The sequence below is a fragment of the Mus musculus genome, chromosome 2 (genome assembly GCF_000001635.26).
Source record: "Mus musculus strain C57BL/6J chromosome 2, GRCm38.p6 C57BL/6J".
Taxonomy (NCBI): domain Eukaryota; kingdom Metazoa; phylum Chordata; class Mammalia; order Rodentia; family Muridae; genus Mus; species Mus musculus.
The window spans coordinates 141,786,302-141,810,720 of record NC_000068.7 but is presented as its reverse complement, the minus strand read 5'-3'; the positions used below and the strand labels follow the sequence as shown (position 1 = coordinate 141,810,720).

Genomic DNA, 24,419 nt, shown 5'->3' with positions numbered 1-24,419 from the left:
TTTTAACATAGGATCAAATCACACTATATGGAATAATGAGCGTGTTGGTCCTCTTACCTCCTGGTGATTCTTGGCCAGCCATTCCTTAATCGTACCTAGGGCAATGACTGCCGCAGGCTCATTCGGAAAACCTGCAGGAAGAGCATAGGAAAGCAGATGAATAAAACGAGGAAGGGATGTAGAAGTCAACCAAGGATTAAGAATGAGTTGATCCCATTACATAGTATCCCACTCAGTGTGCAAGTGAAATAAGGCTGGTGGTAATATGTTTTACATGGGTGTGAAACCAGTTCTGCACTACTTACAAACCAATAAAAGATTTAATAAATAGATCAACTAAATCATGCACATATACTTCATAGTTTGTAATATACTTGCTCTATATATCAGTAGTGCACAGGTCAAAGTTTAATACCTGCCTCAGCTTTTTTGCTTTTTACTGAAAATAGATTTCTTTTTTCCTCATACAAGATATTCTGATTACAGGTCTCCCACATACACACTCCTCCCAGATCCACCTCACCCACCCAAATCCATATCCTTTCTCACTCTCTCTCTTATTAGAAAACCAATTAAGCATCTGAAAAATGATAATAAAATAAGATAATCACAAAACAAACAAACCTGAATAGAGCAAAACAAGCAAACAGAAAAACAAAGAACCAAAGTAAAAGCACATAGACATTGGTGAACACAGAAAACCCACAAAAATGCCAAATTGGAAACCATAATTTATAAATATATAAACTATAGAAAAAACATAATATAAAACCAATAATATGTAAATTATAGGTCTATAGGGTAAATGGGAGAAAAGAAGGAAAGAAGGAAAGAATGAGAGAAAGAAAGAAAGAAAGAAAGAAAGAAAGAAAGAAAGAAAGAAAGAAAGAAAGAAAGAAAGAAGGAGAGGGAGGGAGGGAGGGAGGGAGAGAGAGAGAGACAGAGAGAGAGAGAGAGAGAGAGAGAGAGAGAGAGAGAGAGAGAGAGAGAGACAGAGAGAAAGGAAGGAAGGAAGAAAGAAAGGAGCAAAGAAAATAATACTCAAAGTATTATGCAATCTCTTCCCCCAAAAAACAAAATCATAACCAAAAGATACTCCAAAGTTAACATTGAGTTTGTTCTGTGTTTTAAACCTCTTCATCTTAAAACCCAATAAATGTGGCTAAAAGAAAGCATGTAGTTGGTGCGGAATCATTACGTCAATACTGTCAGTGATCTGCCAAACAGCAAGGAAGATAACATGGCAATTAGCCTCACAAAGAAATCTATTATCCAGTATTCAATGATGGTGATCCCAGCTCTACTTAGAGACACTAGGGATGACATGTGTGATGAAAATCACATCAACTAAACTGACCTTCTGTGGTCAGGTTGCTTTCACCACAGCAGCAAGAGAGGCAGAGTTATGCTTCATCACAGCATGAACACATGTTAGGGATGTCAGAAGCCTATCCAGGATGGCTTTTTAGCTAATGAGATCTGAACACATCCCTGGACTACCAGAATCAGTATACAGTCGGCCAACGGGAAGAGAAGGGGTAATCTTAGAGACTCACATTTCTCTGATGCAGAAAGAGGAGACAGGGGTGACTATTTTATTGAAACATGTTTAAAGCTCTGTGCTGGCTTCTTTATCACCAAGCATCATGGCCTTTCTAGAAGTCTTCACTCTCTCTCCTATTCCATGTACCCTTTTGGATTTCCATGTTCCAGTATATTTTATTTTGCTCTATTTTTCATTTTTTAAAAATTATCTGCAAGTACACAATTTAGTTGTAGTTAATGTGTTTATTGAGATGCAGAATCATCATTGTCCCCAGAGTACTTTAATGGTCCCTGAAGACATTTTGTGCTGTCCACATTCATCCCAAAGCTCCTGTCCTGGCAGTATCTCACTACCATTAGCAGTCTCTTCCTGAACTTTCCAGCACATCTTCTTCCCTATCCTCTTCTGATTGACTAATTCTTCACAGGTTCCTTTTTTCTCCTTAGAAGTGTCAAATCATTCTGACTGGTATGAGGTGGAATCTCAGGGGAACGTTGATTTGCATTTCCCTTATCATTAAGGTCTTTGAACATTTCTTTAAGTGCTGCTTAGCCATTCGAGATTCCTCTGTTGTGAATTCTCTGTTTAGTTTAATACCCATTTTTTTGATTGGGTTGTTTAGGTTTTTTTGGTGATTGGCTTCTTGAGTTCTGTATATATTTTGCATTATTAGCCCTCCGTTGGATGTGGGGTTAGTGAAGATACTTTCCCAATCTGTAGATTGTTAGCTTGTCTTATTGACTATGACCTTTGCCCTAGAGAAGCTTTCCCATTTCATGAGGTCCCATTTATCAATTCTTTTTTTGTTTGTTTGTTTTTGTTTTTGTTTTTGTTTTTGTTTTTTGAGACAGGGTTTCTGTGTGTAGCCTTGGCTGTCCTGGAACTCACTCTGTAGACCAGGCTGGCCTCGAACTCAGAAATCCGTCTGCCTCTGCCTCTCAAGTGCAGGGATTAAAGGCGTGCGCCACCACCAACCGGCCCATTTATCAATTCTTGATCTTATAGCATGAGCTTTTGGAGTTCTGTTTAGGAAATTTCCCCATGTCAATGAGTTCAAGGCTCTTTCCTACTTTCTCTTCTATTAGAGTCAGTGTATCTGGTTTTAGGTTGAGGTCCTTGATCCATATGGATTTGATCTTTGTGCAAGGTGACAAAAAAGGATCTATTTTCAGTTTTCTACATACAGACTACCAGTTAGACAAGTACCACTTATTTAAGATGCTTTCTTTTTTTCATTGCACATTTTAGGCTTTTTTGATAAAGATCAAGTGTACATAAGTGTGTGGTTTTATTTATGAATCTTCAATTCTATTACATGGATCAACATGTCTATCTCTGTACCAATACCATGCAGTTTTTATCACTATTGCTCCATAGTATAGCTTGAGGTCAGGGATAGTGATTCCAGCTCCCACCCCAAATTCTTGTATTGTTAAGAATGGTTTTTGCTTTTCCAGATGAATTTGAGAATTGTTCTTTCTATGTCCTTGAAGAACACCAATCAGAATGGCTAAGATAAAAACCTCAGGTGACCTCACATGTTGGCAAGGATGTGGATAAATAGGAACACGTCTCCATTGTTGGTGGGATTGCAAATTGGTACAACCACTCTGTAAAATGGAAAAGGAAATAAATCTACCTGAAGACTGAGCTATACCACTCTTGGGCATATACCCAAAAGATGGCCCACCATGCCACAGGAACACATGTTCCACTATGTTCATAGTGGCCTTGTTTGTGATAGCCAGAAGCTTGAAACAACTCAGATGTCCCACAACACAAGAATGGATACAGAAAATGTGGTTCATTTACACAGTGGAGTACTACTTAACTATTAAGAATGAGGATATCAGTCAGGTGGTGGTGGTGCATGCCTTTAATCTTGGCATTTGGGAGGCAGAGGCAGGTGGATTTCTGAGTTCGAGGCCGGCCTGGTCTACAGAGTGAGTTCCAGGACAGCCAGGGCTACACAGAGAAACTCTGTCTCAAAAAACAACAAAAACAACAAAAAAGAATGAGGACATCATGAGATTTGCAGGCAAATGGATGGAGCTAGGAAATATCATCCTGAGTGATGTAACTCAGACCCAAAAGGACATGCATGAGCTGCATAGACAAAAATAGAGACGAGCTTGAGGAAAAGGAGGTCCAGCAACAGGCCTAAATTGGGATCTAGCTCAAGAAGAGGCTCCAAGGCCTGACACTATTACTGAGACTATGGTGTGCTCACAAACATGGGCCTATCTGGGTTCTTTCCAGCTTCTGGCTATTAAAAATAAGGCTGCTATGAACACAGTTGAGCATGTGTCCTTCTTACTGGTTAGAACATATTCTGGATTTATGTCTAGGAGAGGTATTGTGGGATCCTCCAGTAATACTATGTTCAATTTTCTGAGGAACCGCCAGACTGATTTCCAGAGTGATTGTACAAGCTTGCAATTCCACCAACAATGGAGGAGTGTTCATCTTTATCCACATCCAGGCCAGCATCTGCTGTCACCTGAATTTTTGATCTTAGCCATTCTGGCTGGTGTGAGGTGGAATCTCAGGGTTGTTTTGATTTGCATTTCCCTGATGATTAAGGATCTGGTTGGCATCATCCTGAGTGAGGTAAACCAATCACAAAAGAACTCACATGATATGTACTCACTGATAAGTGGATATTAGCCAAAAAACTTAGGATACCCAAGATATAAGGTACAATTTGCTAAACACATGAAACTCAAGAAGAACAAAGACCAAAGTGTGGTCACTTTGCCCCTTCTTAGAATTGGGAACAAAACACCCATGGAAAGAGTTACAGAGACAAAGTTTGGAGCTGAGACAAAAGGATGGACCATCTAGAGACTGCCTTACCGGGGGATCCATCCCATAATCAGCCTCCAAACACTGACACCATTGCACACACTAGCAAGATTTTGCTGAAAGGACCCTAATATAGCTGTCTCTTGTGAGGCTATGCCAGGGCCTAGAAAACACAGAAGAGGATGCTCACAGTCAGCTATTGGATGGATTACAGGGCCCCCAATGGAGGAGCTAGAGAAAGTACCCAAGGAGTTAAAGGGGTTTGCAACCCTATAGGTGTAACAACAATATGAACTAACCAGTACCTCCAGGAGCTCGTGTCTCTAGCCGGCCATCAATGGAAAGAGAGGCCCATTGGTCTTGCAAACTTTATATGCCTCGGTACAGGGGAATGCCAGGGCCAAGAAGTGGGAGTGGGGGGGGGAGGATATGGGGGACTTTTGGGGTAGCATTAGAAATGTAAATGAAGAAAATACCTAATTAAAATAAAAAGGGGGGCCTATCATGACTGCTTTGTAAAAGACCCAACAAGCAGATGAAAGAGTCAGATGCAGATATTTGCACCCAACCAATGTACAGAAGATGCTGACCCCTGTGGTTGATGTAGGGAAAAGCAGGGAGAAATTGAGGAGGAGGGCAACACTATAGGAGGACCTGCATTCTCAATTAATCTGGTTCCCCGAGATCTCTCAAACACTGGACCACCAAACAGGCAGCATACAACAGCTGATATGAGGCCCCCAAAACATATACAGCAGAGAACGTCAGGGTCTGTGTTCATTCAGAGATGATATATACCTAACCCTCAAGAGACTGGAGGCCCCAGAGAGTGTGGAGATCTGGTGGAGTGGGGGCTGTGGGCATTGGGACATCCTCATGGAGACAGCTGTGGGGGAGGAGTTATGTGATGTGGTACAGTCAGAGGGTGGAGCCAGAGGGGGATAAAATCTGGACTATAAAAAATGATTAAATAAAAATTTAAAAAGACATGTCAAATCATTGTCCTTTCAAGTTCTCACACCTAGCCTTCTTTGTACACTCTATTCCAGCTAGGTTCTTCAACAACAACTAGATTGTTAGGGAGATGCTTTCTATTCAGAGTCTCTTTATGGCACTGTCTGACCTGACCAAGAAAGAGAGACACTGCTGTGTCAAGAGACCTTCTGGTGGCCAATTCACAGGACTGTGTTTATACTGATGGCCCAGCTCCCACTGGCCTTTAGAGAGTGAGTTGGAAAGACAAACCACCATCCCAGTGTCCTCCTTTGCAAGCATTTGAGAACAAATATTGCTTTTCTGATGAAGATTTCTACAAATTTTACTAGAGATTACATCAGGAAGCTGGGGGCAGATGACCAGGCCAAGATCCGTGTATTTTAATTTATAATCCAATGGGAACGTCTGTGACACAACAAATGCCAATGTGTTTTTAGTACTTGTAAATCCCTCTGTGACATTTAGCATTCATTTTATTTAAATGAATGCTTTGTTGAAGTTCTTTTGAAAATTATTATAAGCTTCTGGTCTGTTTGGGGTGGCACTCTGAGCAGACCTAGGGCACAAACTCTGCAGCCAGCCCCACAACACCCAGAGGCAGAGGACACCTCCACTCTCAGGTGCACTAACATGCCCAGGATCAGAGGATCACAGGGTCCCAGGAGCTTGGTCACACCAGAATCCCAAGGTCCCAAAGGCAGCTTGACTCCTAGTAGCTTGGACACACCCAGAATCTCAGGATCACAGGATCCCAGAATCACGGGATCCCAGAGACAGCTTGATTCAGAGGAGTTCTGACACAACCAGGATCACAGGAAGGATAGGCTCCCGTCAGACATAGCCAGGGCAAGTAGCACTAGAGATAATCAGATGATGGCAGGCAAGCATAAAAACATAAGCAGCAGAAACCAAGGGTACTTGGCATCATCAGACCCAATTCTCTCACCATAGCAAGACCTGGATAGCCAACTCACCATAAAAGTAATATTCAGATTGAAAATCACTTCTCATGATGATGATAGAGGACATTAAGAACATAAATAATTCCCTCAAAGTAATACAGGAGAACACAGGTAAACAGCCAGAAGCCCTTAAAGAGGAAACACAAAAATCCCTTAAAGAGTTACAGGAAATCAGAATCAAACAGGCAAAGGAAAGGAACAAAAACCATCCAGGATCTAAAAGTGGAACTAGAAACAATAAAGAAATCATAAAGGGAGACAACCCTAGAGTTAGAAAACCGAGGAAAAAGGTCAGGAGTCATACTTGCAAGCATCACCAACAGAATACAAGAGGTAGAAGAGAGAATCTCAGGTGCAGAAGATACCATAGAAAACACTGACACAACAGTCAAAGAAAACACAAAAAGCAAAAAGCTTCTAATCCAGAACATCCAGGAAATCCAGGACACAGTAGAAGACCAAAGCTAAGAATAATAGGCATAGAAAAGAGTGAAGATTCCCACCTTAAAGGGCCAGTAAATACCTTCAACAAAATTATAGAAGAAAACTTCCCTAACCTAAAGAAAGAGACGTCCATGAACATACAAGAAGCCTACAGAACTCCAAGTAGCTTAGACCAGAAAAGAAATTCCTCCTGTCGCATAATAATCAAAACACCAAATGCACTAAACAAAGGAAGAATTTTAAAAGCAGTAAGAGAAAAATGTCAAGTAACATATAAAGGCAGACCTATCAGCATTATACCAGACTTCTCACCAGAGACTATGAAAGCTAGAAGATCCTGGGCAGATGTCATGCAGACCCTAAGAGAACACAAATGCCAGCCCAGACTACTATACCTCGAGAAACTCTCAATCTCCATAGACTGAGAAACCAAGATATTCCATGACAAAACCAAATTTACACTATATTTTTCCACAAATCCAGCCCTACAAATGATAATAGATGAAAAACACCAACACAAGGAGTGAAACTACACCCTAGAAGCAAGAAAGTAATCTTTCAACAAACACATGCAAACATAATTCTACCTCTAACAAGAAAATTAACAGGAAGTAACAATTACTTTTCCTTAATATCTTTTAATATGAAAATTAATACTACCAACATTGAAATTCAAAAATATAAGGTATTAGAAATTTGTTGGCTGTCATCCCATGGTCTCTCTAATTTGGTAATGGGAGAAATAGGTCTAATATTGTACAATCCATATACACTTTATGTTTGTTTGCACAAAACAGAGTCTTGCTGTGTGTCACATAATGGTCTTGAAATGATGCTTTTCCTATCTCAGTCCATTAGTAGGATAGTTTATTTGATATTTTTATACTATACTATGGTTTTCAGAACAACTAACATATTTCAAAGTTATTTATACAGCCAATAGAAATGTAAACAATTTGGGAGGTGGCTTGTAAGAGAACAGCAAAGAGTGAGACTGAAGACTTTGCTTGATATTTATAATTATTGTATCAATTTTGAAGAAGAGGACTTTTTAAGTTACTCATATTCTGAGATGAATGCTTTTCAAAATCATCACAGTCAATGAACCAGAACCTTATCCTTACCCAATGTCTGTGCCACCCTCCAAGCTGAACCATTGTTCATTGAAAGAGTTGATGAATAACTTCATGGATAGACCATCTAAATACACACACCATTTCTTAAATGAATGTAACCTGTTCCCTGTGGGCTGAGAATGATGACAATCACTCAAGTCAAATAGCTTTGACCATAGCAGGAAGTTTGTATCCAAAAATCATGCCTATAATTCATTCATTGGCACAGCAGAACTATCAACTCTTAGCTTATCTACTATGAAGATAAAATCCTTTGGTGATTTGAGGGACATTCAAATACAGCCTTATTACAATGAACTCCAATGTCCAAAAACTGTTTTTATTTTGTGTTTATACCATAGGATGAGCCAAGATTTTAAGCTTTACTAAAAACAAAACAAACAAAAAGACTTTATCAATTTATGTTCACTAAAAAAACTAATAGTGATATATTATTTTTAAAATATCACACAGTCAATATATTTGGAGTTATTTGAAATTTATATTGAGAAAAACGTATATATTTTCAATATTGTTATAAACAAATATCTACATAAAACTATTTAATTGATTGTTTTATATCAAACAACTTTTATAATACTCATTTGTATTTTTACAGTATTTTATAAATTTTAAAGACTGTGATAAAAAAACGAAAGGTATTGCAGCTTTTAAAGAGGGGCTCTCCGGGAAGGGTTGGGGCACAAAAGGGAAAGAAGAATGTGATGTAAATCTATTTGCTCAAAATATGTTTTTAAATGTTAACAAATTCAGATAAATTGAAATTATGTATCTTAGTGCAATTATGTATCATCATAGTGCAATAAAACTTAAATCAATGAAAAAATTATTATAAAATATGCTGTTAATTAGAAAACTAGTTATTTGATATTTGCCTGCCTTTTACCTGGCCTTTTTAGGGTGTAAGCTTGGGTTCTAATTGTTAAGGTGGGTACTATTTGTAGAAGTTAAATCCTGGTTCTTCCTCCCAGGCCTATGCTGCCAGAAATGACTCAGACTCAAAATGTATTTACAAATATCTTGGCCATATAGCTAGTCTCTACTCTCATTAGATCATAACTAAATTAGCCCAATTATTTTAACCTACATTCTGCCACAAGTTGATTACCTGTGCTCAGGTATCATGAGTCTGTCTCATCACATCTTCCCAGGTAAATCTTGTTGAGCCTGGCTCTATCCAAGTTTTCTCTCCTAATTTAATATCCTTTTCGGTATCCAAATTAATTATTATTGAACTAAAACTGAGTTAATGTCTAGATACTTTTAACGAGATGCTGTCCAATAAAAGTCCAGAGTCTAGTAAAGAAAATGCAATCACAAAGCAGCACGTCCTGTAGGGTAAGAAAACACAGAGGAAGGGGACCAGGCAACACATGACAGAAGATTAGGGGATGGGCATGCAAAGGAGCCATTAAAGAAAACATTGTCCTCAGAAGTAAGAAGGCAGTGGCAAGGCAGTGATGGAACAGGTGGGAGAAGGGAAAAGGAGTTTAAAAACAAGCAAGCAAGCAAACAAACAAACAAACAGAAAATAGGGTGAGTGCATGGGCCTACACAAAGGAAATAGGGTGAGCACTATGGAGTTAACTGCAGAGCCTTGCTCACTCCTCCTTTCCCTGACTTGAACACTGGCATCGATAGCCACACTTTCCTTAACATGATCCAGCCCAAAACCACAACCTGTCTTCTCTGCTGTGTGGCTTGCTCACTATGGCAGTGACTTTCTCTGAGTCACTGCAGTGTGTCACCACTTTTCCTGCTGGTGACTGAAGCCTGAACAGTGTGTCCCTCTGGAGAGAGAACTCTATTTCCTTTCTTTCCTTTCCTATTGATCTCAGGTGAGGTCTGGTCAGGCTGTACTTGAATGAATAGCTGTACTTGGTTCCTAGTTGTACTGCTTCAGTCTTCCGTGGCTTACCCAACCTATTCAATGCCCTGGGCTCAGACAGTTTTTCTCATGGACCACCCCTGGAAACAGCAATGCAAATTTTTTGATGCTGAAGCCCAACGGTGTCACAAGCACCTCTCTCAGCATCCCCCTTCGGGTGGTCTCTGGAGCTCTTTTCAGACTTGTTTTCTTTTTCTCTGCTTATTCTCTCCTCAAGAAATTCTTCTCCAACTTGAAGATATATTCAGTAATTACTCAAAACATAAAATTATAGGGCCATGGATATGTAATAAATACTGTCATCACATTCAATTGCAATGGCTATCTACACTAACTCTCACCTTTAGAGGACATAATTCCCCACAGACAAAATTAGACAGGTTCTTAGAGAACCATGGCAACCGAGGTCAGTTCTCAATTATCCATGACCTTTCGGTCACCCTCATATATATCAAAGCCTCTGGCACAGAGTTATGGTTTTCATCATGATCTCGGGGCTTTCTGTGTCCATGGCTGATTTCAACACCCAAGACTATGACCTAGCCAATGGCTACTTGTCATGTACTTGACCTGTTCATCTTCAAAATCAACCTCCTCCTCCCCCATCTCCCCCAGATGGCTCCTCTTTAGGTCTGACATTAGAACTCAATGTAACATTTTCAATCTAGGGTTACGGAGTGAGACACTCAAAACCTGTTTCCCATTTAGTTTTCTCTGCTGCTTCCCAAGCCATGCCACTTTGCAAGCATTTCATGCCTCCTCTCCACTTACAATAGGCCTGGTCAATCAGCATCAACACTCCTTGGATGCTTTGGTTCAATTCTGTTTCTCTAGGTTCATCTCTCAAAACACTGCTAGTTGCTTTCCCCCTTAACTAGAACCTCACAGACTGCCTTTTACTGTTTTCCCACACTTGTTCATATAACTTGTGCAGAGATAAAAGACTGAGAATTATAAACAAAATTCCTAAACTTTGATCACTAGGCCTGACTAAGTGGAGCTCACAATATGGTGACTCAGGATGCAGTCTGCATTCATCTTCAGCCAGACTTCCTAATGAGCTATGGCCCCTATACAAATGGCCAGTCTCGAGAAAAACAAATTAGGCTATAAACTTTACGACTCAAGAAGAGAGTAAGATGCCAAGGCACCTATTCAAATATTGACCCTGCCCAAATGGCCCACAAAATAGACCGAGTAACAACCTATTTAACTACTACAAAAACCTTCCAACCCTTCTCAGTTATGACAACTCCAACAGGAACTTGTCTCCTTCCTTGTCGCAGTATACTTTTTTTTTCTTTCGTTCTCTGTCCCTGCGTATCTGTCTTGCTGTCTTTCTGTCTCTGTCTGCCTGTCTGCCTGTCTGTTTTTCTCTGTTGGTTTTTTTTTCTCTCCATTCATGTGTGAGTGAGCAGGTATGTTACAGTGAACAACTGGATGTCACAGGACAACTTGTATATTTAGAGGATTGCACTTGAATTATCAAACTTGGCTGCAAGTACCTGTACCCACCAAGCCATCTTACTGTTGTGATAACTTTCCCCTGTGTCTGTGTCTTGTCACATTCATTTCTAACTGGCTGCCCCTTCACATGGCAAGTGGATGGTCCACCTAAAGATGTTAAATGAGCTTCTTTGGAGGACAAAGGTGACTACAAGTCAGGTAAGTTCCTACTTTCTTTGACTTCTTTCTAACTACTGTTTCTGTCTTCTTTTCTTCTTCTTCTTCTTCTTCTTCTTCTTCTTCTTCCTCCTCCTCCTCCTCCTCCTCCTCTTCTTCTTCTTCTTCTTCTTCTTCTTCTTCTTCTTCTTCTTCTTCTTCTTCTTCTTCTTCTTCTTCTTCCTCTTCCTCTTCCTCCTTCTCCTCCTTCTTTCTCCTTCTTTTCCCCCTGAACCCATAATAGGAACCCCTGCCCCCAAACCATTAAAGAACACATTTGCTTCAACTTCAGTGACTTTGGCTAAGATTTCTTTGGGTGAAATAAGTCCCTAATCTTTGTTTTTCTGTCTTTACTCTTGCTTCCCTGCTGTGTCTCTCTGAGGAGGTAAAGGGTCTCTATTATTCCTTTCTTTTTATTCCTCCATCCAGAGAGGGAGGTGGGATAAGGTGTGCACATGCAAACACTTTCTTTCTCTGAAACTTCTTAGTTTAATTTAACTCCCTCTGGCCTCCACACAATACCTGATTCCTCACCCTTCCCTACACACTGTTCCCAGATCAAAGCCTGGCTCAACCTGGGGTGGGGGTGTAGACAAGTACAAAGTTTGTGGTGCTTTGTAATGAAGGCTGGACTAGAACATCCCTGAGCTTTCTCTGCTGCCTACCATGGTGAGCTCATGTTGAGGTACTTGAGACAAAAAGGAGACACTAGCACTGCCTTGGAGGGGGAAAATTACTCCTTCTGCTGTTCTCTTGGGTGGGTGAGCAGACTAAATGGTTCCAGCCTGGCAGATTTATAATTTGAGTGGAGGCAACACAAAAGACAGCGAGGGAGGGAACAAAGTATATGTGGGTCTTTCCCCCACAGCTGTCAGTTTCCACCCACCTGAAATGCCAATTCTGCCCCCCTCATGGCTCCACTCCACTACATCTCCTCATTGCACTTCCTGACCTCTGAATCCTTAATGTTTGCATGACAACCATGTTTGGCTATCAAGGCATACTTTGCCATAGCTTTGTCACCTTGTCAGACTGTTTGATGTAGGGCATGTATCACAGTGGCTCCCTAGAGTGGGAGGAAGAGTGTGTATCTGCTATCTGGTATTTGTCAGTGCCTCTCCATGAGGTCAGGCTTTCTGATCTGAGAAACTTCTAATTTCCGAGGCTTTTGCTTCTTCAATATAGTAAGTCCTTACCCATGATAGATCACCCTGTTTGTGGCCAAGTTGCAATTTGAGTCTTCCTTCAAGATCAGCTCAGAAATATATACTAGATGTTCTGGATCAGCAACCAAGGTGGCTCTAGAGGGAAACTGGGTTTCACTTTTGTGGCTCAGAAAGACTCTGTTCTTGAGCTTGGCCAAGGCAGTATTGGCTTGGTCCCTTACAGACCAATCTGAGTTCCATTATCTCTTGGGTAGATGATGCATCTGTGCATACCCACAATGTGTTATGGGTCTCTTCCACTACTTCTGGAAAGCATTCTTAAGAATCGACATTCAGTCTTCATAACCTGAGATGTAGGTTTTGTTGTTTTGTTGCGCTATTTATTTATCAATTAAACAACTTGAGACCTTCTCATCATTCCTGAAGCAACAACACCAGTGCTTCTAGGACATTCTGAGCCAGGGCTCCATTACACAGATGGACCTCTTCTTTCACAACCTTTACAAATTTCTGGGTCCAGCCTGCCCTCAGAAGACCCCACGTCCTACCCCCTCTCATCCTCCTCCTTTGTTTTGTACTTCTTTCTCCTCCCCATGTTCCTCTCCCCTGATTCTACTAGAAAAAAATATATACCAATTCTTCAGGGAAACTAACGCCAAGTACAACTGCAGGGCTGACAAGTGAAGTTGGTTCCCTGTATACTCTCATTCCATTTCTCATACAAGATCATTAAAGCCTTTATATTACAGTCATTTCTTGCTGGTATGTAACATTCTATAATTTTCATACTCTTGCGAGACCAAAATATATGCAGAAAAGCCTTTAAAAACCTTAGTAACAATAAACCCTGCCTAAAACCAGTAGCAAGCAACAATGTTTTAGCATAACAACCTGTGAACATGGATCTTAGCTTGTTACTCTGTGTCATAAATGTAATTTGCACTTAAGTCTTGTAATAGGTTAGAGAATTTGTTTCTAATGTTGCTATGCCTCATGCTATCAAAGAAGAGAAAAAAATGTTTAAGGATTGTTAAAGTTCCTGATATCAAATTTTAGTACAGGGATACAAATCCATAAACTAGTCCTCCATTTAAAACCAAGGTGCTCTGAAGCTTTGCTTATAATTTTTATTTGTATATTTATTATTTGTATACATATGCATGTGAATGTACATACATGCAGATATCTGTACATGTGAGCATGAGTGTGACTATGTGTGATTGTATGTGTCTAAGTATGTACATGTCATTTCACTGGCAAGGATGCTGTTAAGATACTGATCTGTTTTAGTAACATTACCAGAACTGGCTTTAAAGATATCAAGTTTACATTCTAACAAATCAATTATATTCCCTGCTAAATTTATCAGGCATTTAAATACCTAAAGCTGGAGTCTTCGCAAAGACCCATTTAAAATGTAATTGTTCTGTCTAAGTTATTTAAAAGTTAAACAAAATTTAAAACTAAAAAAAAAAAAAAAAAAAAAAAAAAAAAAGATTCCTTCCTCTTTCAGACTGCTAAAATTGTCCTGCCTATTTGACAACCAAAGATTAGATGTCTAAACTAATGAGGATGAAATGGCTAGGACAGAGTTCATGGAGGATAACCTATCTAGAAGAATAGAATGGTGGGTCCATTGTAAATGAGTCCTGCAGGTCCAGAAACTTGTCTGTCTTCTTTATCAGAAGGATATGAGAATTGTACGTGAGGCAGTGGCATATTGTCCAAGTAGGGAGCTCAGGAAAAAACATCAATGATCAGCAAGACCCTGACTCATCCAAGCAGACAGTATAGCTGGTAGAGGGCAATTAAGGGAACTCTGGGCTCCTATTAGGTCTCCATGAAGTAGTCAGCAAAAAAGAAGAAAAGGTAACTTGGGGGTCTTAAATAGCAAGCAGGACCAATACAAGGTACAACCAACAATAAAACCATTAGTACTATCACAAAACAGTCTACTTACCCTGCCAGGATTCTATCTGGACCTGCTCTATTCAGGGCACCTTATATTCCTAAAGCCTTACAAAGACAACCATTCAAGTGACCAACTCTGCCTCTCTTAAAGCAACATTCACAAATCTCATTGAGAATTCCCACACTACTTTTAGTTAATTTCTTGAGGGAAGTTGTCCCAAAGAACTGATAGAGTGAATTAAACTATTAGAGGAGCTCTGTGTCATAGGTAGGTAAGAGATGATACTGAAACCTTATAATGAATATAACCAAAGAGTTCAGAGGGGGTATCCATGACTCTAGCTGGATATGTAGCAGAGGATTGCCTTATCTGGCGTCACTGGGAGGGGAAACCCTTGGTCCTATAGAGGCTTGATGACCCAGGATGGCAGAATGATAGGCCCCTGAGGCAGGAGTGTGTGGTGGGGGTCACAACCTCATAGAGGCAACAGGGAGGGAGGATGGAATAGGAGGCTTGTGGAGAGGAAACTGGGAAGGGAAATAAAATTTGAAACGTAAATAAATAAAATAAGCAATAAAAAAAATTACAAAAAGAGGGAAGAATACCAAAATAGTTTATAAGTGTCTTCATTGGGTCTTCTATTGCTGCCACGGAACAACATGACCAAAAAGCAAGTCAGAGAAGATGGGGATTTATTTGGCATACACTTCTAGATCATAGTCCATCGTTGGAAGAAACTGGGAGAGGAACTCAAACGGGGCTGGAATCTAAAGGAAGGAGGTGATGCAGAGCCCGTGGAGGAGTACTACTGACTGTCTTGCTTGTGATGGCTTGATCAGCCTGTTTTCTTAGAGAACCCAGGACCAGCAGCTTGGAGATGGCACCATGAGTTGGACTATCGCCCATTAATCATTAACTGAAAAAATGCCTTACAACTGGATCTTAGGGAGGCATTTCTTGACTGAAGCCTCTTCATCTCTGAGGACTCTAACTTGTGTCAAGTTGGCATGCAAAACCAGCCAGTGCAGAAAGGTATAGTTTAACAGATTAAATACCATGGCAATGGGTGGATGTGATTGTGGCTGCTACTAATGCAATGTGAGCAATGGAAAGGAAAGCTAGAATTTTCCATGTTTGAGTTTGGATGGGACTTTTTCAACTACCTATTAGGGTGGATAAAATTGAAGAGATGAAAGTTGAAGAACTATTAAAACATAATTAAACTGGGATAAAGTGGCACTAGGTATGCACTTTCTCATGATAAAAGTAGCACATTTTTCACTAAGGAAATACTTTGGATGGCTTCCGGTATTTAAATATAGAATGGAAAAGCCTGCTTTTATCAGAAGAATTACTGTTACAATATTAATTAATCCACAAAATTACTTTTAAATACTCAATGTCCTTAATTTTGGAACTCATTATCTTGTCCATTACACAAATACTGGTGCTGTTGTCTGGTTGCCTTGTTTGTTGACAGTGGACTTTGTTTATGAATGAGAATCTTAATGATTGATTAAATATATATTTATTCTGATTCATTTTGGAATTAAGTGGGATCAGAACATAGTGGTCAAAGATCATGAAAAATAAAAACGTGGCTGTAATGGTAGCACAAACCAAAGGATATATTTGTATAGAAATCATAAAACTGACATTCTGAAGGACATGAACCTGGTAGCTTAATTAAATGACCCTATTGTAGGATGTAACAGGACACTATCTTTTAATTATCTGTCAGGGGTCTAGCTATAGTTTCATAAACAAGAGTATTCAGGTCAAAATTATTTACTATGTCAAAGTAATACTATTGACAGATGTGTATCTAGTATGTAAAGGGAAATCTGTGATGGATAAAGAGCTATGTCAAATACACAGTACTAATAGTAAATTTTAATTATTGTATAAGTTGATCATATCAAAATAGTGATTGTGATCCTCATATTAATAAGTATATCATGGTAAGAAGGGAAGTTTTCACTGCAATATTTAAGGTACAGATTTCTAGGATGTATGGGCTCTGAAATGTTTCAAGATAATGATTGTTATTATGGTATTTATTATTATTTTAATGGTGTATTTTGTTGTAAGAGAAAAAAAGAACAAGGCAGAGGAAACGGCAACATATTCACCATTGAGTCCCTAAACTCATTCTAATTCTCCTTAAGTCAAAGGTGTGGAGATGGTTTCTGCTAATGCAGAAATAAATCCTATTAGGGCTAAGGGTAAGGTGGGCAACATAGGTCATCCATCTTCTTGAGCATTAATTAGTAAGGATAAAGTAGAAAATGCATTATTAGTAAAAATAGATAAGAGGATAATGGCTAATGTGACTCTATATGTAAGAGTTTGAACTATGGCCCAACGAGCTCCAATTAATGCATCTTTTGAGTTTGATGCTCTTTCTGATCATAAAAACGAATAAACGTAGAGGCACCAAGTTGCTAAAAACTCCTAATCTTATATTAATAAGAGAATGTATCATAGGAACGGGTTTTCATAGGGCACAAGGTAAAGTAAGAATTAGAGTTTGGGTTACTGATGAGGTTAATGGACATAAGGTTGCTTTGATAAAAAGTTTTACAGCACCAGGACATTGTTGAAAGAGACCATGAAGATCTACAATGTTCGGTCCTTCTAATAATCACCTATCATCTATTCTTTGCTATTCAACAGACGTTAGAATTGCTATATTGATGAGAATGAAGATAATTAATAGGAGATTAATTAAATATAAAATTTTAAGCAGAAGACTTGAACCTCTAAGAACAAAGTTTTAAGTACTCAGCATTTTGCATGATCTGCTTCTACAACAGGTAATATATTTGGAGACTTCTGTAGATAGTCACTGGATTTAGATAATTTTGTCTATTATATGAAGAATACTGAAGTTTTTGGCACTTACATGACATCTGGATCTGAGTCCAAGTTACCCATGGCACATATACAAGTGGCCTGTCTCAAGAATAGATTAAATTGTCAACTTTACTCCTCAGCAAGACAGTACGATGGGCAGTATCTATTGATATAAACCCCATGTTTCACCAGATAAGACCAATTAACTTTCTTTATAAATACTGTAAAACATGCCTAACCTCTCTCATGTCTTCCTCTCTGAGAACCTATCTGTTGTCTCCCTCCAGTGTATTTAAATAAATTATCCCCCTATCAGTAGATTGGTAAATATTTTTACTGTCTATAACAGTAGCATTTTCTTTGCCATCCACAAGGTGATTTCTTCTTCTTTCTTGCCCCTTTCTGAAATTACATTCCGTTTTATATGTCTTCTGCTGCATTAACATTTGTCGTAGTAATTGTTTTTTTGTTTTGTTTTGTTTTTTGCTGTGAAGAGACACCATGATCAAGGCAACTGATATATATATATATACATATTCAGGAAGTAGTTGAGAGCTATTTCCTGATCTACCAGCAGCACACAGAGAAACTCTGGCCTGGAATGAACTTTTGAAATATCAAAGCACCTTCAGTGACACACTTCTTCTAATAAAGCCACACCTACTTTTTTTTTCTAATTCAGGTTTCACACACTGATGATTAAGCATTCATATATATGAGAATATGGGGGGTTCTAACCACCAGATTTTACTTTCTGGCCCCCAAAGACTTGTAGCCATATCACAATGTAAAAATGCATTTAGTCCCACTTCAGAAGTTCCCACAGTCTATCCTGAGTTCAATGTCTCTTCTGAGACTCATGGAAATTGCTTAACTTTAACCCTCTATAAAATCAAAATAATAAAACATAACACGTACTTCTAACATAGACTGGCACAAATATACATTATCATCTCAAATGGAGGAAAAGGAATATAGAGAGGAAATACTAGACCAAAACAAGAACAAAACCCAGCAGAGTAAACTCTAAATTTTGCATCTACATGCCTAATGTCACCATGTCTCACATCAAAGGAATCTTCAGATCTCCAACTCTTTTCAGTTTTGTTGACTGCAACACTCTTCGTATGTTGGAATGGTACCATACCCATTCTGCAGCTTTCCTTAGCAGCTATCCCATGACTCTGGCATCTCCAACACCTTCTTGTCTCAAACCCAGAAGAGTCATTTTCACAGCTTTATGCAAGGTCTCTTTGGGCCTCCATGGGGGACAACTTTTATCTACACCTGGCCTCATTGGCGTTAAGCCAAGAAAGGCGATTCTACAAACCCTTGCTTGTATCCCTTACTGGCCAGAACCATGTGGCCAAAGCTGCCAAGTTCTCCTGCGTACTGGAGCTGGAACATTGTGCCTTTCACTATTTAAGCTTGGCTGTCCTGGAACTTGTTCTGTAGATTCAGGCCTTGAACTCAGAGATCTTCCAGCCTCTGCCTTCTGAATGCTAGGAATAATGGTGTACACGACAATGCCTGGTTGACTCTAAGCTTTTCTTTTACTGCTGCTTCTTTGGGCTGGGACATGCCCCCTGTTCAGATAGATTCTCATCAGCTTTCTGTCCTTAATGGTTTTCTTTACTGTTAAGCTATCCTTTAATGCCTTTTCATAAGTTGGAAGCTTAATTCTACAGGGTTTTGCTCCAAAGTTACTGCTCAATTTCTTTAATGTATCATCAAGATTTTGTCTAGCCATTTTTATCTCCTTGAGCATTGGATTTTCACTCCATTACAATTCCTAGTGTTCTTTTGAGCTGGGCCCCACAGTTCAAATCACCCTTAGCACTTCCATGTCCTACTAGGATAACCCACTAAGCCCCAATTAAAATGTCCAACTACTTTGTAGTCCAAAATCCTAAAGTCTTCTATAGCTGTTCAACAAACAACATGGTAATGCTTATCACAGAAATACCAGAATCTCTGGCATCAACTTCTGTCTGGGTCACTATTCTATTGCTATGATGAGGCATGTTCAAGGCAAATTTTATGAAAGGAAGCATTTAATTGGGAACCTCCTTAAGTTTCATAGATTTATTCTATAGTGGTGAGAAGCATGGTAGCATGCAGATAGGTGCTGGAGAAGTAGGTGAGAGCTACATCCTAATTTGAAGACAAAGAAACAAGAGCTGATCATTAAATGGGATTAGAACATCAAAGCCTACCCCCTACATACTTTGTCCAATAAGCCTACACTTAACCAATCTTTATAATTCTTTTCTTTCAATGTATTCTATTCCCTTGTGAAAAGCATTCAAATATATAAGCCTATGGAAGTCATTCTTATTTAAACTTCCATAGCTCCCTATTCAATATTTTCATAGAACCTCTTGCCTTTCCATTATAGATTTAGCCTATGCAATTCTACCATTTGTTTCTATAAATATGTGATTTATTTCTTTATTAGATATTTTCTTCATTTACATTTCAAATGCTGTCCCCAAAGCTCCCTATACCCCCCCCCCTGCTCTGCTTCTCAACCTACCCACTTCTGCTTCTTGACCCTGGTGTTTCCTCTGTACTGGGGCATATGATCTTTGCAAGACCAAGGGCCTCTCCGCCCATTGATGGCTGACTAGGCCATCCTCTGCTACATAAGCAACTAGAGACACAGCTCTGGGGGTACTGGTTAGTTCATATTGTTGTTTCTCCTATAGGGTTGCAGACCCCTTTAGCTCCTTGGGTACTTATAATCATCATGAAGAAGGCAGGTAACACATCTGTCTTGGCTTTCATTGGATACTTGACACATCAGTGTTATACACAGATGTTCAGTAAGTAGATGCTGAATGAATGGGAGGATTGTAGACTCATGGTCTTGGTGTATTTACCATAAAAATGTTGACCCCTGTGATCACAGTGTATTTGGCTCTTGAGAATGAAAAATGGCAGATACTGAGATGCTGAGGTGGTACACAAAGTAATTGTATCTGATATGTTTTCACCTAGGATAAGAAATAACAGCACTGTGTTGACACAGAGAAGAAAATAATGCTCCTGCTTGAAAGATGAAAAAGTGAAGGAAGTATCAAGGAAAAAACTTTGAAAAATGTGTCTGCTTTCATTGGGCATGCACGTGCAAGAAAAATCACCCTGTGCAGGGTAGGTAGCAACAGGGCAATTCTCTGTCCTCTTCACTGCAAGAACCCAGGGTTACATATATACAAGGAGAGACTTTTAGCCTGGGATAGCAAGATGTGTCTCCTAAGGTCAAAGTATATTCTCATGGTGGTGGTGGTGGTGGTAGTGGTGGTGGTGGTGGTGGTGGTGGTGGTGGTGGTGGTGGTGGTGGTGGTGGTAGTGGTAGAGGGGGGCTTTTGTTCCTAGACTCAGAATATGGTTACCCAAATAGGATGCTGCAACTAGGTTTCAGAGCAGCCAGGGAATGAGATGACAGAAAATCTCCTCCAAGGAGGAGGGTCACTGAGGCTGAATAAGACATTAATAATTTAGGGTCAGTCATGCAAGGAGTTATGAGTTTGTGTGCCCAGGTGTGCAGAGGATCTGTGCTTCTGCAGGCAGTGTGAAGTATAGTTCTCTTCTCAGGAGACTGGATAATTAAAGGGAATGTGTGTTGTCAGCACAGGGGCTGACTTACACAATATATAAGTGAGTTTTATTTTCATCTTTACTTTTGTGTTAACAATGCTTGCTGAATTTTTACTCATTTATTTACATACACATGTAAAGTGGAAATTTTTGGTTTCTTTCCAAACTCAGTTATGTCATAAGATGTGTGTATAATGTCTGCAGGGGAAGACAGGTGAAATGATATTTTGCTGAAGCAAACACAGGTGAGAGATGTTTCACTGAAGCAGACGCGTGAGAGGACGCCTGATGTTTAGTAAGAATATAAGTATGACCTCACAGAGAGTGAGAGAAAGTTCTAGCATTGGTCCACATTGCTCTGCCTCAATACTCTGTGGTGACTAGATACTCTGACATTGGTTTACCTTGCATCATGTTGTTGAGCTCCACTTGTTGTGACTTTGTAGAGAGTAACTCACCAAAGAACTTCTTATGATATCTTGATGGCTTTTTGCTTCTGTGGACTTGGGCAATTTCTGGATTGAACTGATGTTGCTGATTCATGAGGGGTGATTGTCCAGTGGACTAAACTGCTGATATTATCATGACAATGAACATTGGAATCACCCCAAAGAACTATTTCTAAGCATGTCTACAATCCCCAATTTCTATTAACCTTTATTTTCCTCTACCTCTGGTGGGTGGTGGACTAGAAGGGATGTTAAAACATTTAAGGACTATTAGTAAAGTATGTTTAGAGAAATTTGAGCCTCATTTCTGCCTATACATTAGTATGTAGCTCTCAGCTACTGCTTGGGCACCATGTGTAGATTCCCCCCCCCCCCCATTATAGTGGACTATAACTCTGAGACTATAGGAGTCAAAAACACAGAGTCTGCTTTTCATCAGAGAAGCTGACATAAAAGATAAAGCTGACACTGTTGTCAGGTCAGAAAGATTTCTTGGTCACATGATTAAGTTGCTGGATAAGTCATTCCTGACACATGCTTTAAAACATATAGGCCCAAAAGCAAACCTACTCATGGAGCCAGTTTGACTTGATTTGGCTCTCCATAACTTTCAACAAACCCAGTCCACTTTGTTCAATTTGCTGACATTATTTAAATAAAGGAGAATAGAATAAAAGGAAAATCTAACCCTACACACACACACACACACACACGCATAAATATACATATATATATATATATATGTGTGTGTGTGTATTTGTGTATATGTGTATGTATACATATACACATTCAATATTACTCAACTCAAAAGAAAAAGTATTTTTAATATACTAAAAAGGTTTCCTTTTCTGAGCCCATATCTCTGTCTTGAGATAGCATGTATTTTGACTTCTATCACTATAAAGTCTATATTTTGGTCATCATTGCCCCTCTGTGACTTTTCTCAGCTTTTGCATATAATAATAGCTTGTTCTATTTCATTGCAATATTCTATTTCATTGTATGAACATAGCGCAATCCAATCTAGCATGGGTGAACAATTGGGCTGATCCAAATCGGGGCTAGAATGAATGATGCAATATTTTGGTGCATATCATTGCTTGTTCCTGTGAAGTGGGGTTGCTATTATTGTTAGTTTGACTTTGATCAGTTTTACCAAGGACATTTTCAAGACATCTGACAATTACACTCCTACCAGAATAATATGAATATTTAATATAACAAACTAGTGATCAGACATGGCGGTAAATAATGTCTGTAATTCTAACATTAGGGAGGCTGAGGTCATAAGGATCATATTCAAGGCCAGATTAAGCTACATAGCAAGAAATTGTCCCAAAAAGCTGTAAAAAAAAATCCATGTGTCATGATGCCCTTTGCAACTATATTTTGACTATATGTAAATACAGTAAAAATAGCTTTAGGTCATCCAGTGCTTTCTATAACGTAAGACTAAAACAAGCCCCTTTTGTCACTATAAGGCAGGTGAGATTTTCAGCCAAGGACACTTGAAATAAGAGAAAGAAGAGGTGAAAGAATCAGTTGGGTTTGCCCTGTTTCCATCCATAGCACATCATATGGCACATTAGATGGATGTTTTCCTTCTGACTCCGATGCTAAACTGATGCTACCTGCATAAAAGTTCACTGTAGGACAACGCAGCAGTGATGACTCATGTATGATTCTACTTCATCTCTGGCCTATTTTCTAGTATTGTTGAAAACCTAAGATGTTTTCAACACAAAGACAGCAAATCTGGCTTTAACTTTTCTATATAAATTGTATTATCTGTTGTAATTTTTGTTTGCTAATATTGACTGCTACCTGATAGATTTACCTTTTCCTATAAGTTCAAAAATAGAAACTAACTTTGTCTTCTTGACATAAAATTTAAACATGTTCCATTGACCCTCTGGCATGTCCCTCTAATAGGACTTACTTAATGTGAGATAGGAATTCCTGTGCCAGCTTGTCATTTCTGGAGTTAAAAACAACAGATTAACTTTGAAAAGGACAGTCTGTCTTTCATTTCTGCTTACCATATTGCAGAAAGGAATATGATAATATCTTAAATCAATATTTCAAACATGTCCTTTTTATAAAACATAAACAAAAATCAAACAGCATAATACAAAGTATAATTAAGCTGTTCTTGAGCCTGTTAACTCCATATACCATGGACACTCTGCCTAGAGTCTCCCTTCCTAGCGTTTTACCCAAACCCTCTACTGGACCTATGTATGAAATTTGAGAGAACAGAAATTTTAGAAAACAAATAATCAAATAAATAAAATCTGACAATTTGCTATTTTGTCCATAACAGTGCAATCAAGCCAATGTTAGGGAAAGCTAAGCACGCACCACCACACTGTCCTAATGAAATGAAGATTTCCACTACTTAAAGCAAGGATGTCCTTCTTGTTATTTTATGCATGCAATTTATCTATCAATATGAGAATGCGTTCAAAAACTTAAGGTATTTGCTTAGGGTTTTTAGACCAAAAGATTTCTTTATTCACCCTATTAAATTATTTAATTTTCCCCATAGAGACACATCTAGTCCAAAGGTAAGATAAAATATTAACAATTATATATATAATATCCAAAAAAAGGAGTTATTCACCTAATCATACAATTAAAATTTAAAAAATCATAACCAGTCTACTATAATATCCCAGACAAAGTCATCAATCAAAATCAAATTCCCTTCAGTTATATACTATAAATTCACATAGAATCTGAACTCTCTCTCATTCTCTCTATCTCTCTGTCTCTCTATCTGTCTCTGTGTGTGTCTCTCTCTGTCTCTCTTTGTCTTTGTGTGTGTGTCTCTCTCTCTCTTTGTCTCTCTTTGTCTCTCTTTCTCTCTCTCTCTCTCTCAACTTATGAATAGGGAAATCATGGTAATATTTATTTATTTATGTATTTATCTATTCTATTTACTTATTTATTTACTTATTTATGATTATTATTATTATTTGTCAATATAAACTTAAA

General features: G+C 38.8%; 1 protein-coding gene across 12 annotated transcripts in view; it reads right to left on the bottom strand.

Moving 5' to 3' along the window:
- Positions 1-24,419, bottom strand: part of Macrod2 (mono-ADP ribosylhydrolase 2) — a 1,997,664-nt gene that overhangs the window by 582,246 nt on the left and 1,390,999 nt on the right. For all 12 annotated transcript variants that reach the window (XM_006500246.3, XM_006500249.3, XM_017319283.2 and 9 more), the window contains one exon: positions 58-131. In XM_006500246.3, the coding sequence (XP_006500309.1) occupies positions 58-131 (74 nt within the window). The remainder of the gene's footprint in view (positions 1-57; positions 132-24,419) is intronic.